The sequence below is a fragment of the Aspergillus niger genome, assembly GCF_000002855.4.
Source record: "Aspergillus niger supercontig An02".
In the NCBI taxonomy this organism is placed as follows: Eukaryota; Fungi; Ascomycota; class Eurotiomycetes; order Eurotiales; family Aspergillaceae; genus Aspergillus; species Aspergillus niger.
In genome coordinates this window covers 138,563-149,655 of record NT_166519.1, presented here as the reverse complement: position 1 = coordinate 149,655, position 11,093 = coordinate 138,563, and the positions used below count along the sequence as shown (strand labels likewise).

The 11,093-nt window shown below is 50.0% G+C and overlaps 5 protein-coding genes across 5 annotated transcripts; 2 read left to right on the top strand and 3 right to left on the bottom strand.

The window, feature by feature from the left end:
* Positions 1-665: 665 nt before the first annotated feature.
* Positions 666-1,212, top strand: An02g00680 (uncharacterized protein; the record flags this gene model as incomplete). Its single annotated transcript, XM_001399169.1, has 3 exons — positions 666-695; positions 754-832; positions 887-1,212. The coding sequence occupies 3 exons, from the start codon at positions 666-668 to the stop codon at positions 1,210-1,212; spliced, it is 435 nt and encodes a 144-aa protein (XP_001399206.1).
* Positions 1,213-2,771: 1,559 nt separating this feature from the next.
* On the bottom strand, positions 2,772-4,047 carry An02g00670 (uncharacterized protein; the record flags this gene model as incomplete). The annotated part of the gene is made up of 6 exons (XM_001399168.3): positions 2,772-2,835; positions 2,917-3,440; positions 3,500-3,699; positions 3,757-3,811; positions 3,861-3,954; positions 4,007-4,047. The coding sequence occupies 6 exons, from the start codon at positions 4,045-4,047 to the stop codon at positions 2,772-2,774; spliced, it is 978 nt and encodes a 325-aa protein (XP_001399205.3).
* Positions 4,048-4,391: 344 nt separating this feature from the next.
* An02g00660 (uncharacterized protein) lies at positions 4,392-7,441 on the bottom strand (the record flags this gene model as incomplete). The annotated part of the gene is made up of 2 exons (XM_001399167.3): positions 4,392-6,226; positions 6,274-7,441. The coding sequence occupies 2 exons, from the start codon at positions 7,439-7,441 to the stop codon at positions 4,392-4,394; spliced, it is 3,003 nt and encodes a 1,000-aa protein (XP_001399204.3).
* Positions 7,442-8,207: 766 nt separating this feature from the next.
* On the bottom strand, positions 8,208-10,246 carry An02g00650 (hypothetical protein; the record flags this gene model as incomplete). The annotated part of the gene is made up of 8 exons (XM_059746015.1): positions 8,208-8,319; positions 8,375-8,646; positions 8,722-8,999; positions 9,319-9,428; positions 9,613-9,699; positions 9,767-9,907; positions 9,998-10,044; positions 10,169-10,246. 8 exons carry the CDS (start codon positions 10,244-10,246, stop codon positions 8,208-8,210), a joined length of 1,125 nt encoding a protein of 374 aa, XP_059605961.1.
* A 2-nt stretch (positions 10,247-10,248) lies between these two features.
* Positions 10,249-10,945, top strand: An02g00640 (hypothetical protein; the record flags this gene model as incomplete). Its single annotated transcript, XM_059746014.1, has 3 exons — positions 10,249-10,447; positions 10,595-10,698; positions 10,811-10,945. The coding sequence occupies 3 exons, from the start codon at positions 10,249-10,251 to the stop codon at positions 10,943-10,945; spliced, it is 438 nt and encodes a 145-aa protein (XP_059605960.1).
* Positions 10,946-11,093: the final 148 nt, after the last annotated feature.

Below are 11,093 nucleotides of genomic sequence, written 5' to 3'. Positions count from 1 at the left end.
GAGGTGCATTATAAGTCAGAATATTCAAGTCGATTTGTATAGAACAATTCCAGAAATCTGTCTGTCAATTAAGCATACAAGGAAACAAGGCAACGCAGTGGACTAAGGATTTTTACCGAAGCGCAGGGTTCCTGGCGCTGCCCGTAATTCTGCTCAAAACTGATTGCCTAAGCCATGACGGCCTTAGGAGGCGGTGAGGGTTCTGCAGTAGTAGGCGGTGTAACAGACCGCGAGAAAACTTACCCCGATCGGGCCAGCGCGTTGCGGGAATCATGCCTGGTAAAAGGGGCATCAATGATGGGTATTCAGGCACTCAGGCAGCGAGGCACTGTTGATGCTTATTATATCGTCACCAAACACAAGAGCCACATACATACCATAACGATTTTCAACACGTATATCTTTCTTCTGTCTGACCATATAGGGATGCCTGACTACGGACGTCAAAGTGTCACTGAGACCAGCCTTGCCTTTTGTCTACCACTAGACTAACACTCACAACAGCGAACATTCACTGATGACAGATGCAATACTTACTCCACCTTCAACTGTTACTTTTTGTCTCCCCCATCCTCCCTCCAACCTACCCATAACATCATCCAACTAGATATCTTCGCTGATAATCAACACCCTCTATCTCTCATCACAAACACTCGTCGGACACAATGTACTGGACAAGCGAAGCCAACGCAAAGGTAAGCCAACAGATCCTACACATACACGAAAGTTGCCGGATACAACTAACAAACAAAGCTCTTGGTCGGCGTATTGGAGCAGATGCGCGGCAGAATGAAGCTTGATTACGAACGACTGGCCACTCACATGGGCACCGGTACCTTATTCCCCAGGGTCAATCTGTACCTTTACATAAACTAATCCGGACCAGACTGTACGGCATGCGCAATTGAGCAGCAGATTATAAAGCTCAGGCGCCAGGCGAGTAACTCCAGTCCCACCAAGAGCACTGCCCGCAGCTCCGGTAACAAGTCGACCTCAACTACTCCGTCAACTACCCCCAAGAAGCGACAGGCTGATACCACATGCATGTCTGCGATGGGTTCGGCTAAGAAGATCAAGTTGGATGATAAGAATGCCTTCATCTCTTCTTCTCTGTCGGTTACAGGGAAGCGGGATGCCGAACCTGATGTCGTCTTCGTTAAGACAGAGACTAAGTCCATGGTCAAGAATGAGTTCAAGAAGGAGAGATTGTGATGGTTGTGTTGGTAGAGTGTCTTCCTGCCGGGTATTGAGCGCTGAATTAATGGAGCGGAAATGAGTGCGAGCTTTGTTCCTCAACCGAGCACAGCAAATGGCCGACAGGGGGAAGCTAGCTATTACAATTGCTTTAATGTTTAGATGAATCTCAATCAGCTGCTCCAAACATATCAGGAGCCACCAATGCAAGTGGCTAACACCCAAATTACCTCGGCGTTATTAGAGAGGGTATCGAAGGCACTCATTGAATATTAGATTAGACTACTACAATTACAATTCTAAGCCAAATCACAACAGTCTACACAGGTCAAAAAGATAGTAAATTTTACCTTGAACTATATCAACTAGCAGAAGTAGACAATATAACAGTTGCCTGGCTACCAGGTATACCACATGATATCCATCAACCCCAACTCTTCGTATACTATTTCCTGTACTTATAGCAAATATCATAATAAATTGTACTTCCAAGGATTGAATTAAACCCAGCAACATGCGAAAGGGAAAAGAAGAAAACCAGTATAGCAGGGCCTGCGGCGTGGTTTGTCCCTGGCATAGATTGGACTTCAGGTTTCTTCGTAGTCTCTATCGTCCGCTGCCCTTTGCTCGGACTCTTCGTTGCCTTGGGTAGCTTCTGTCCTGGAACAATCTCTATTAGGATCCCGATCTTCTAATTGATAGAAAATTGCTAGAGTTTACTAAGTGCCATGGCCTTGCTCTCGAGAACGCCCTTAGATGCCAGAGAGGTTGCATATTGGCATTATAAGCAACGATTCTGTTGGAATAGAACTTGACGAGTAGGAACCAGTATCGCCAATCAAGAGAGGATTGGGTTGATCATGGCGCATATCACATGTGGCTCTTGATATCGGGGTTTCACCTCTCAGTTCCGATATGATCTGATCTGATATTTAGGTTACAATGGATACTTCAGCCAGATTATTGAGATTCATCAATAATTTGTAATCGGCTTCTTCTGAAACATCCAGATATATGCGCAGCGGCACATGGAAAGGAAGCACAGTGGCTGGTTGGCGAAGTGATAGATGATTTCCTGCAGCTATTATGCGACGAGGGTATCGGACACAGGATTAGAGAGGTCTATCGTTGACTGTGTGCTGGCTGTAGTGTTCGTAGACATATTCTTCATTTTTGTGATGCCCTGAAAGTGGAGTGTGTTAAAGAATAGATATACGGAGTACTAGTATATCAAAAGTTTGAACTAGTGCTAGTTGAGACAGCACATATAGACTTGGATCTTCGACCAGATGGAATGATATCTGGTAGTCGTTTAGGATGAAAGGGAAGAGAGACGTCAACGAAGGAGAGGGAAGCTTTATATAACTAGGGCTAAGGTGAATATAGGATGGATTTGGGGAGTGAAAAGTAGGATGCTAAGCAGTGAAATCTGGCTGAGTGGGATGGAATGATTGAAGTGAAAGATCACGTGTCAATAAGTATGAGTAAATATCCTAGATATGGAAGTGATAGAAAGGTATGAATGTATGATAATTTTCCCGTTTGAGAAGGACATCCAAACATGAAGGCGGATACATCTACTCGAAGCACGAGACATACTGCCACTCTCTAGTATCCCACTCGTCTAGCTCTATCGATAGACTACCTCTCTAACAAGAATACACACCTCAAATCTTCTGCGCCCGACGCGTCTCTCCATCGACAGCCCGCAACAGTACATACAGCGTCTCCAACACAGGCGTAGGAACGCCCAACTCCCGCCCCTTACGCACTGGCGTACCTACAATCACCTCAATCTCCATCGGCCGGTTATTCTCCCGGTCGATCTGCATACTCGTCCGCACCGCCCCGAGACTTTGGATCCGTGCCAATTGGGTGTCGATCAGATCATCCGGGAGAGGGACACCAGCAGCACGAGCCACCGCCACGGCCTCGCTCATGAGCCGTCGCGTGAAGGGAATGGCATCCGGGGAGGATTGCAAGAATGCCTGCGTGTCCAGAGCGGTCAAGGTCGTCAGGGTGTTCCAGGCGCAGTTCCAGATAACTTTGGACCAGCGGGTCGGTTGGATATGATCATGCACGGTGTGACGGGTTTGACCTGCGGCAAGGAGGCCCGCGAACGTGTTGAGACGTTCAGCCTCCACGGCATCTGAAACCTTGGGGTTCGGGTAAAGACCGAGTTCGGTATCTTCGGATGTGGTGTGTATAACGGTGCCTGGGGTGGGCTGGGAGGCTCCGACCCATGTCTGAGGGAAGTCAGGAAGGTTAGCTGTGAATAAGGTTGAAGGTTGGGGAATAGACATACAACGCAGGAGATGATGCTGCACGATGGGTATGCCTCGCAGAAGGGCTCTTCATTCCCTACGCCGTTCTGGATGATCACGATCGTGGTGTCGTTGCCAATTGCTGGTGCTAGGGAGTGGACGGCACTGGCAGGGTCAATGGCTTTGTTGGTGCAGACAACATAGTCGACTGGATGGGTGAGTTCTGAGGGCGAGCGGACCACTTTGCGATCGTGTTAGTTGGTGGTCCTGGCTGTGAATAGTGGGAGGAAGGTGTTACCGTGGTCTGGATAGAATCGATGCTCGCCGTGGTTTGCGCTTTTCAGAAGGATGCCCTGTTTCGCGGTGAGTTTTATTCGTTCGAGAGCTATTGGAGGGACTCACATTCTCCTTGACGGCTGCGTAGTTGGACCGGGCGACAACGGTCAGACGAACTTTGTTACTACGATGTAGAATGAAGGCGTAGAAGGAACCGATGCTGCGATTTAGTCAGACTCATCGCTCCGCAGAAAATGGGAGATCTTGCATACGCTCCCAGCCCATAGAGAAGGACATCAACCTGACTGGCCATGAGGAATAAATGATCGAAGATAAACTTGGAGGCTGAACTGGATGACAGGTGAGTAATAGTAGCAATAGGAATGCCAATCGTACTAAGAGAAATAGTCGATAGCGAAATGCGGGGGTGGTTTTCCCCGCTCGGAACAAGTCCGAAGTCGTCGGGAGAGTAGAACACGACTCGGAGGATATACAAGAGAAGTGAGAGGAGACCGAGTAAGATGCGGTATAGATAAGGTAAAGTCAAAATTTCTTTTCAGATATATGTACATAATGCAAACTCCGAACCATCCCCAAGTCTATCCCGTTATTCGCCAAATATTTGTGGTATAATAGTACATCCGTAATCATATCGCATCACTCATGATGATCAGGCCCAGGATCACTTCTGGCCTCCCCAATGGGCTGCATCTCGATCACTTCGGGCCCCTTCGCCGCATCGGCTGCTGCATCCGGTGGTTTGTCTGCCAGCCCAACCGCCTCCTCATCCACAGCATACCGCCACCGCCCATCCGCCTGCAGGAACATCCGAAACCCGTAGCGCTTGTCCAGCCGAGTCAGATGCTCTCTCCGTTTCTCATTAGTCCAAGAATAGGTGTTGCGAAAATCACCCAGCATGCGACTGTGTGCAACCCAGGGGATGATCGCTCCAATGGATCGTGGCATCCGGGGCCCTCGAAACCGACCGCGACGGGTGCCGAATACGACTAGCACGACCAGCGTGTCTAGCGCAATGATCACCAACGCCATGGCCAGCGAGGGCACCGACGGGACCATGGTCCAGGTGTTGGAGATCTCCGTGGCATTACCGGCGCATAACACCTCATCCAGGGGCACCAGATACATGTTTCGCCAAATCGTGAAGTAGGTGCTCCATACCCACTGGTACACAATCTGCGACTGTGTCATCAATTCCAAGGCGTTGAGTGGAACAATCTTCTCGTGCTGCCGGTAGAGACGGGCCACGAGAAACCCTGCCCAGTCATATGACGAAACATAGGACCGGTTCCGCCCCGGTTCCTCCCCTACAAAGCTCTGAGGAATGGCGGCAAAGACCTTGTTGAATTGTCCTAGAGCCATCGTCGCATTTTCATACATGGTCCCTGACGTGGTTTCCGTACCAGGAATCGGATCTATGTCGGATATCTGGCCCCGTCGGTCAAAGGTCACGGAGAAATTTTGAAGTTGCACATGTGGTTCACATTGGAGCGCAATGGTGTTGTCATCGGTGAAAGGTGACTCCGAAGTATAATTCCATCGTCCAACCACCAGCACCGTCGACATCTGACACAAATCCGTGTCTGAGTCCGCCACCGGGGAAAGAAAGTGGATGGAGAGGGCAATGGCTTCGCTGGGGCGCACTAGCGACGTCATGTTAACCCTACACTGCCGGCTGACATCATGGGACGGTCGATAGACAAAATAGATATCCTGGCCGTCTTCTCTCAAGTTCTGGGATGTCTCCAACGTCTTGCAGTCCAGATCGCTACCTATTCCGAGCGTCGTCGCCCCGTACATCAGGTCGGGGTTCGAGTCGGTATTCTTGATCGGAGCAAATGAATGGTTCGCAGACATCCAGGGCAATAATGGTACACCGCTAGTGGCGCTGTTCTGGATGAGATCGAACTCCGTGAAGTCCGGAGCGAAGTCTGTTCGTAGAAAGTGGAAGTTGCTGTAGTTCACGTACAGCGACGTTGACGGCAGATAGGATTGCGTCAGTCTCTGAGTGAACAGGCCACCGGCAACAACCGTCAGCAGGATGTTGGCGATGCAAGCAAGTGAGACAAGGCTTAAGAGGGAATGTCGGTTCCGGATGGCTTTTCTTAAGATCGACCAAGGATTCTGTGACGCATAATTCATAGATATTGATGTGTGAGCGGCCGCCATACCGCGCTGGAGGTGGACCCACGGCTCCAGAATGCTGATGTTGCGAAGGATCGAGTTGCACAGAGCCGCCACGGAAGACGCGACAACGGAAGGGAGAAAGGAGGTTATGACTTGGAGAAAACTGGAGCTAGACTGGGAGAGATGTTGAAAACTTCCGTCGTGGGCAAGAGTAGCTGCTGTCACTCCCATCACAGCGATGACGGCGGCGAGGAGTAGGAATTCAATGATGAAGATGGGAATCACCAAGAAATGTGGCATAGGGTCGACACGTGTCCGTAGCTGCTCACTGAGGGTGACGGGAGAACCTGCTTTAGTTAGCTTGCAGTCCAGGGATTGCAGGATATGGACTGACCGTCTCCAGTTATAATCTCGAGTCGGGGTCCCAGGGGTCCATGTTGCCATCGAAGCCAACAATTCCGCAAGACCTGACGTAGCTGCCGCGTCGAGAATTGGTGGAAGTCGGGCTGAGGATTCGCAAGGATGTTGTAGGGTCCAAAGACATCAGTCAACATGCTACACATGGCACCGATAGAACTCGGGTCGCTTTGTAGGATGTTAGGGCGTGTTCCGTAAAAATAGATAAGATATATGGTGAGACACATGGCGATCGCCAAGATCACCTCAGAAAACAACGAGGCGAACGACACGACGGAGATAGCGACTTGCGTGGACTCCCGTTGGGCCGGCGCATCTGTGGGATCCTGGTCGGGGTTAAAGAGCCGACTCATTGTAAGCACGAACGTTTCAGCTACACTTCGTTTGACCTTTCCCTCGAATTCGTCCGTCGTCATAACGGTTGATGCATCCAAAACCAGAAGCGGCTCGAGGTCGCCTAGGTCCTGGCTAATCACAGGCAGCTCTGTGACGGTGGTATCACCGGTGGTCTCATTTAGTTCGATAAACAACATATCGCCCGTATATGGTGCTCGTTGGGACAAGAGATCCTGAAAAGCGTCGATATTCAACTGATCCGTTCCTAACTCCCGCTCGGTATTCGGATAGCCATAAATGTTTGTGATTGAGCTGTTAGCGTGCATCGACACCTTGGCCTCCGCCTGTCGATATTCAACCTTGCAGCCGAAGATGCCGGCAGATGAAGTAAACTCGGAGCCCAACTGACTGATGCTATTAGCTCCGGCCACCGTGGCATTGACCGAGATGACGACTCCATATAGGTCATAGGGATCATCGCAGCCGTGAGTGGTAAATGCTTCTTTACGGCTGAAGGCGGGTTGTGACCGATTGTTCCACACGGGCTCCCAGTACCGGACCTGCAAATAATCGGTGGTCGGGAAGAAAATATTACTGTAGTGAAAGTCCAATGTGCATGTGTCGTTTGTCCCGGGGATATCCTGCAGCTGCACACCCGTTACATCCCACGAGAGAATCGGTGGATCGTTTGACGTCTCATTGATGGAGACAGACAGGTGGTCATGTGCTACGATTTTCCGGCACTCCAGTTGAGCCCAGTAGATGGTTTGATTGAGCGTCCAAACCGTACTCTCCCGCCGGTCTTCCATGCTGATTTCGACGGGCGCTACTGCGTAGCTGGCGGACTGAGAGCTATGCAGGTTGTTACGAGCCGTGAGGACGGAGTCGAGAGCTAGGGTGTCATTACTCTTCTGCGCCTTTATCCATACAGCCTGGGTATGTAGGTCCAGCAGCTGGGGCCAAGTCTTGATGTATTCGTTGCTCACGACGGTGATTTCACGGAGTTCAAGAAGGGTACTCTGCAGAGCCGGAAGGAGCACGCGGATGAGAAGAGTAGCGATCGACACGAGCAATACAACCCAATGGCCTCGTTTGGCTGAGGTCAGCGGCGTGAGAAAAGACTGACCGAAGTTGTAGTTGATGAAGAGAACGGATGCTGGCGCACCCTCGGGACGAGAAATTTGGAAGTATGGCTCGAGGCGGAGAACGTCATAGTCGATGAAGGTCCACAGGGTGACAAGAATGAGGGCAGCAATGATGGGAAGATAGTTGTAGGCGAACGATTGCGCGTCGGACACGGTATCGGTATCTGGAAAAAAGTATAGACCCCCGTACTGATCGCTATATCGGCGAAGTACCTCAAGCGTGATCAGCATCGCAAACATGACCGCAGCAATCCAACAGAGATAGGTGGGACGCAGGGCAACGGGCCGCCATCCTCCCGAAGCAGTCGATTTTCCATTATGCAGGCTGGCGCGGATTAGGCCGAGACGGTCTAAAGGCATGAAACTGGGTCAGTCCTGCTGGAAGACATGTAGACAGCCAGCAAAGGAGCACGAGATGGCAGGGCCAGGCTTACTGGTGATATACAGCCGGACATCGGACAGACTGTTTTCCAGGCCCCGGGACATGCTTGAGGGGCATGCTCCTTGGGGGGCAAACGGCGGTGTCGGAGGCGGACCGGATGCTGTGTCATCGCCCAAGGGATGGCTCATGGACGGAAGTCGACGAGGTCACGGAACGGGTTCATCTCTGAAGATGGGTGATGCGGCAGACAGACGGGAGGGACATGGCGGAGGCTGCAAATAACCTTCCTAGCGACTGACAAATGCGAGGTAGAAGATTGAAAGAGGGGGAAACAGAGGGGAGGGAAGGAGGAGGAGGAGGAAGGGGGAGGAGAAGCGGGCAGCGGAGTGAGGAAGAGACGAACGGCGAGAAGAGGCCGCGAGGATGACGATCGACGTTTGGATCTCGCCGGCAATTCTTGATTTGCGTAGTCGGTGGGGGTCACGGGCTGCGCCAGGGGGGGGGAAACTGACTGTTCATTGAATGTTTGCCTTTATGCCCGTTTAGGCCAGTGGCTCCCCACCCATTGGCCCATCAGAAAGCGCACGGCGGCCGTCCTTCCCCCAATCAGCGGCTGACAGGGCCTAAAACGCAAACTCCATTGGTTCGTCAGGGTCTGCTGGGTGGGGCGGCAGTCTGGGCAGGGCTCAGGCACTAAGCCGAATCGGCTAGGCATCGACCTCCGTCTGGACTCATCTGGCGAATAGCGGGCCAGACAGGGCACCACTTCGGGACTAGCGGGCGCAGGGTTTCCGATGTAGGGTCTTGGGGCTTTGTTGAGAGTGGGCTGACCGGGACACGCTGCAAACCCACAATGGAAGGGAAGAATTCGGCTTTTACTGTCTGGACTCGGGCCCAAATATCCACTTTGCTAGTCGGTGGGATCCACTTGAACCTTCCAGGGAATAGTCACGTGAGGGGGCAGGGAAATGCATCGAATAGACACGAAAGCATCCATCATCCTTTGTATGTTTTAGTATCTGTCTCTGTCATAATAATAGTACTCGGTACAATATCAAAATAACCTTAAAGTCATTTAAAGGTGCATCACTACTAGTACTCACCAACATTTGTTTTCAAGTAGAACCGGTAGGAGCTATATATATATATATCATCATACGGTATAATGTTCCACTCAATGCTACTAGCGTCATCACTGGATAATAGCGTCTCACCAGTGCAGCGTTTTGGTCGGTATAGGTAGTAGTCGCGTCGATATGTCTGCTAGTACTGGAATGTACTAATAGTAACAGTTATTTGTCGTCCAAGGCCCAATGGGAATTTTTGTTATGCCCAAGTCTCATCTGTGATTTAAAGATAGCTCATACGTATCGATTAGACACAATCCCTTCATTTGTGCTATTCGCCACTAAGACAGTCAGATCGAGGTTATATATATACACTTTAAGGAAACCATTTCTGATGATTATCAATAGCAATGCTGTTCACACCCTGCAATAAGCTTGTCTGCATACTGCTAGCAGATATACGACATCCAGCCCTCAAGGGAAAAACAAGAAAAAAAAAAAAAAAAAAAAAAGTCATCAAACCAATTTCTACATAAGCACCTTCCAATTGTAGTTGGAATATGCGCAACTTGAAGGACATGGTATGCCTCCATAGGAATATGTGCTATTTCATTGATGATGACAGCAATAGGCTCGACAAGAGTTTCACAGCATATTTGCAAAGACACCGGTTTGTACTCCCTTATCATAAAAGGAGTGGGTCCGGATAACCCGTCCCTTTCATATCCACTCGATCATACAGCATTTATCCCTGGCTAGCCTCAGTAGGACCATATACAAGGATGCTGAGGAGGGGGATCTTCAACTCCCATGCACACCTTTGGGGACTACCTCTCGTAAAGAATTGGAGCGATCATGAGCAGATCTACTTGGTGAGCACATATTTTCGTGATAAGTATCGTGAGTTATCCCCTTTCCACTGTTATTTGCTTTGGTTCTAACAGGCTGGTAGCCGTTAAGAGTACGGCACCAGTTTGCTGGCAGAAGCAAGGTGTCCCTCACCATAGCGTACTGCTTCATCAATGGGCACGGAGGCATCTGGGAGCATCCACGGTAAGCTTGCTTGCTATCATGTCATTGTTCTGGTTCTTCGCACCATCCGATCTGATCCCGTCTTCACTATTCTAGAAGTAGCCCCAGAATTCTATGCTCCACCTGGCTTGCCGAAACTTCTTCAAAAGCCGCCCAAAGATGGAACTGTTAGCCACCGACAACGCACTGGTAAGTTCATGGACGTCCTGTAATATACTTGTGTGGGACGCTGTAGTTAATCGTGGGTGGTATTTTAACCTTTGGGGCCACTCTCTACAACCTGAGCCCAAATCAACCTGAAGGACATGAGCAGAGTTTACTTTCGCAGTGGGGAAGACCGCTCGACAGCCTTCCACGTTGCACAGTACAATAAGAAAGTTTTAGATCGTTTCCTTGGTATCTCCCCCAACTTCGCGGAGCCTCGACCTGTTTCAAGGGCGGTATCGCCTGACCTCATATCATGGTGCTCAGATGAATTGCGCAAAATGAAAAAGGCTGAGACAATGATGAGTAACTTGTCACTTGGGGTTTATCCTCTCGAGTGATATGAAGACTATCTGCTTGAGCCGGTGTCAAGTTGACAGCCCTATTCTCGTGTTTCCCGGTGGGAGAGGCGACATTGAACAGCATGGATCGATCTCCTTGCAGATATCAGGGTTTCACGAGTCTGAACCAGACCCAGACTAGGAATCTGTCTTTGACTATTTCCCCCTCCCTCAGTCGAGTGTGCCTTGCTTTATTTAAACATTGTATTCTGTAATATACGCAGTTTTGCCGTTTTTGAAGGATTGGAAGTCATGGGATTTGACACTGTTTTTCAGATATGTTGTTACTT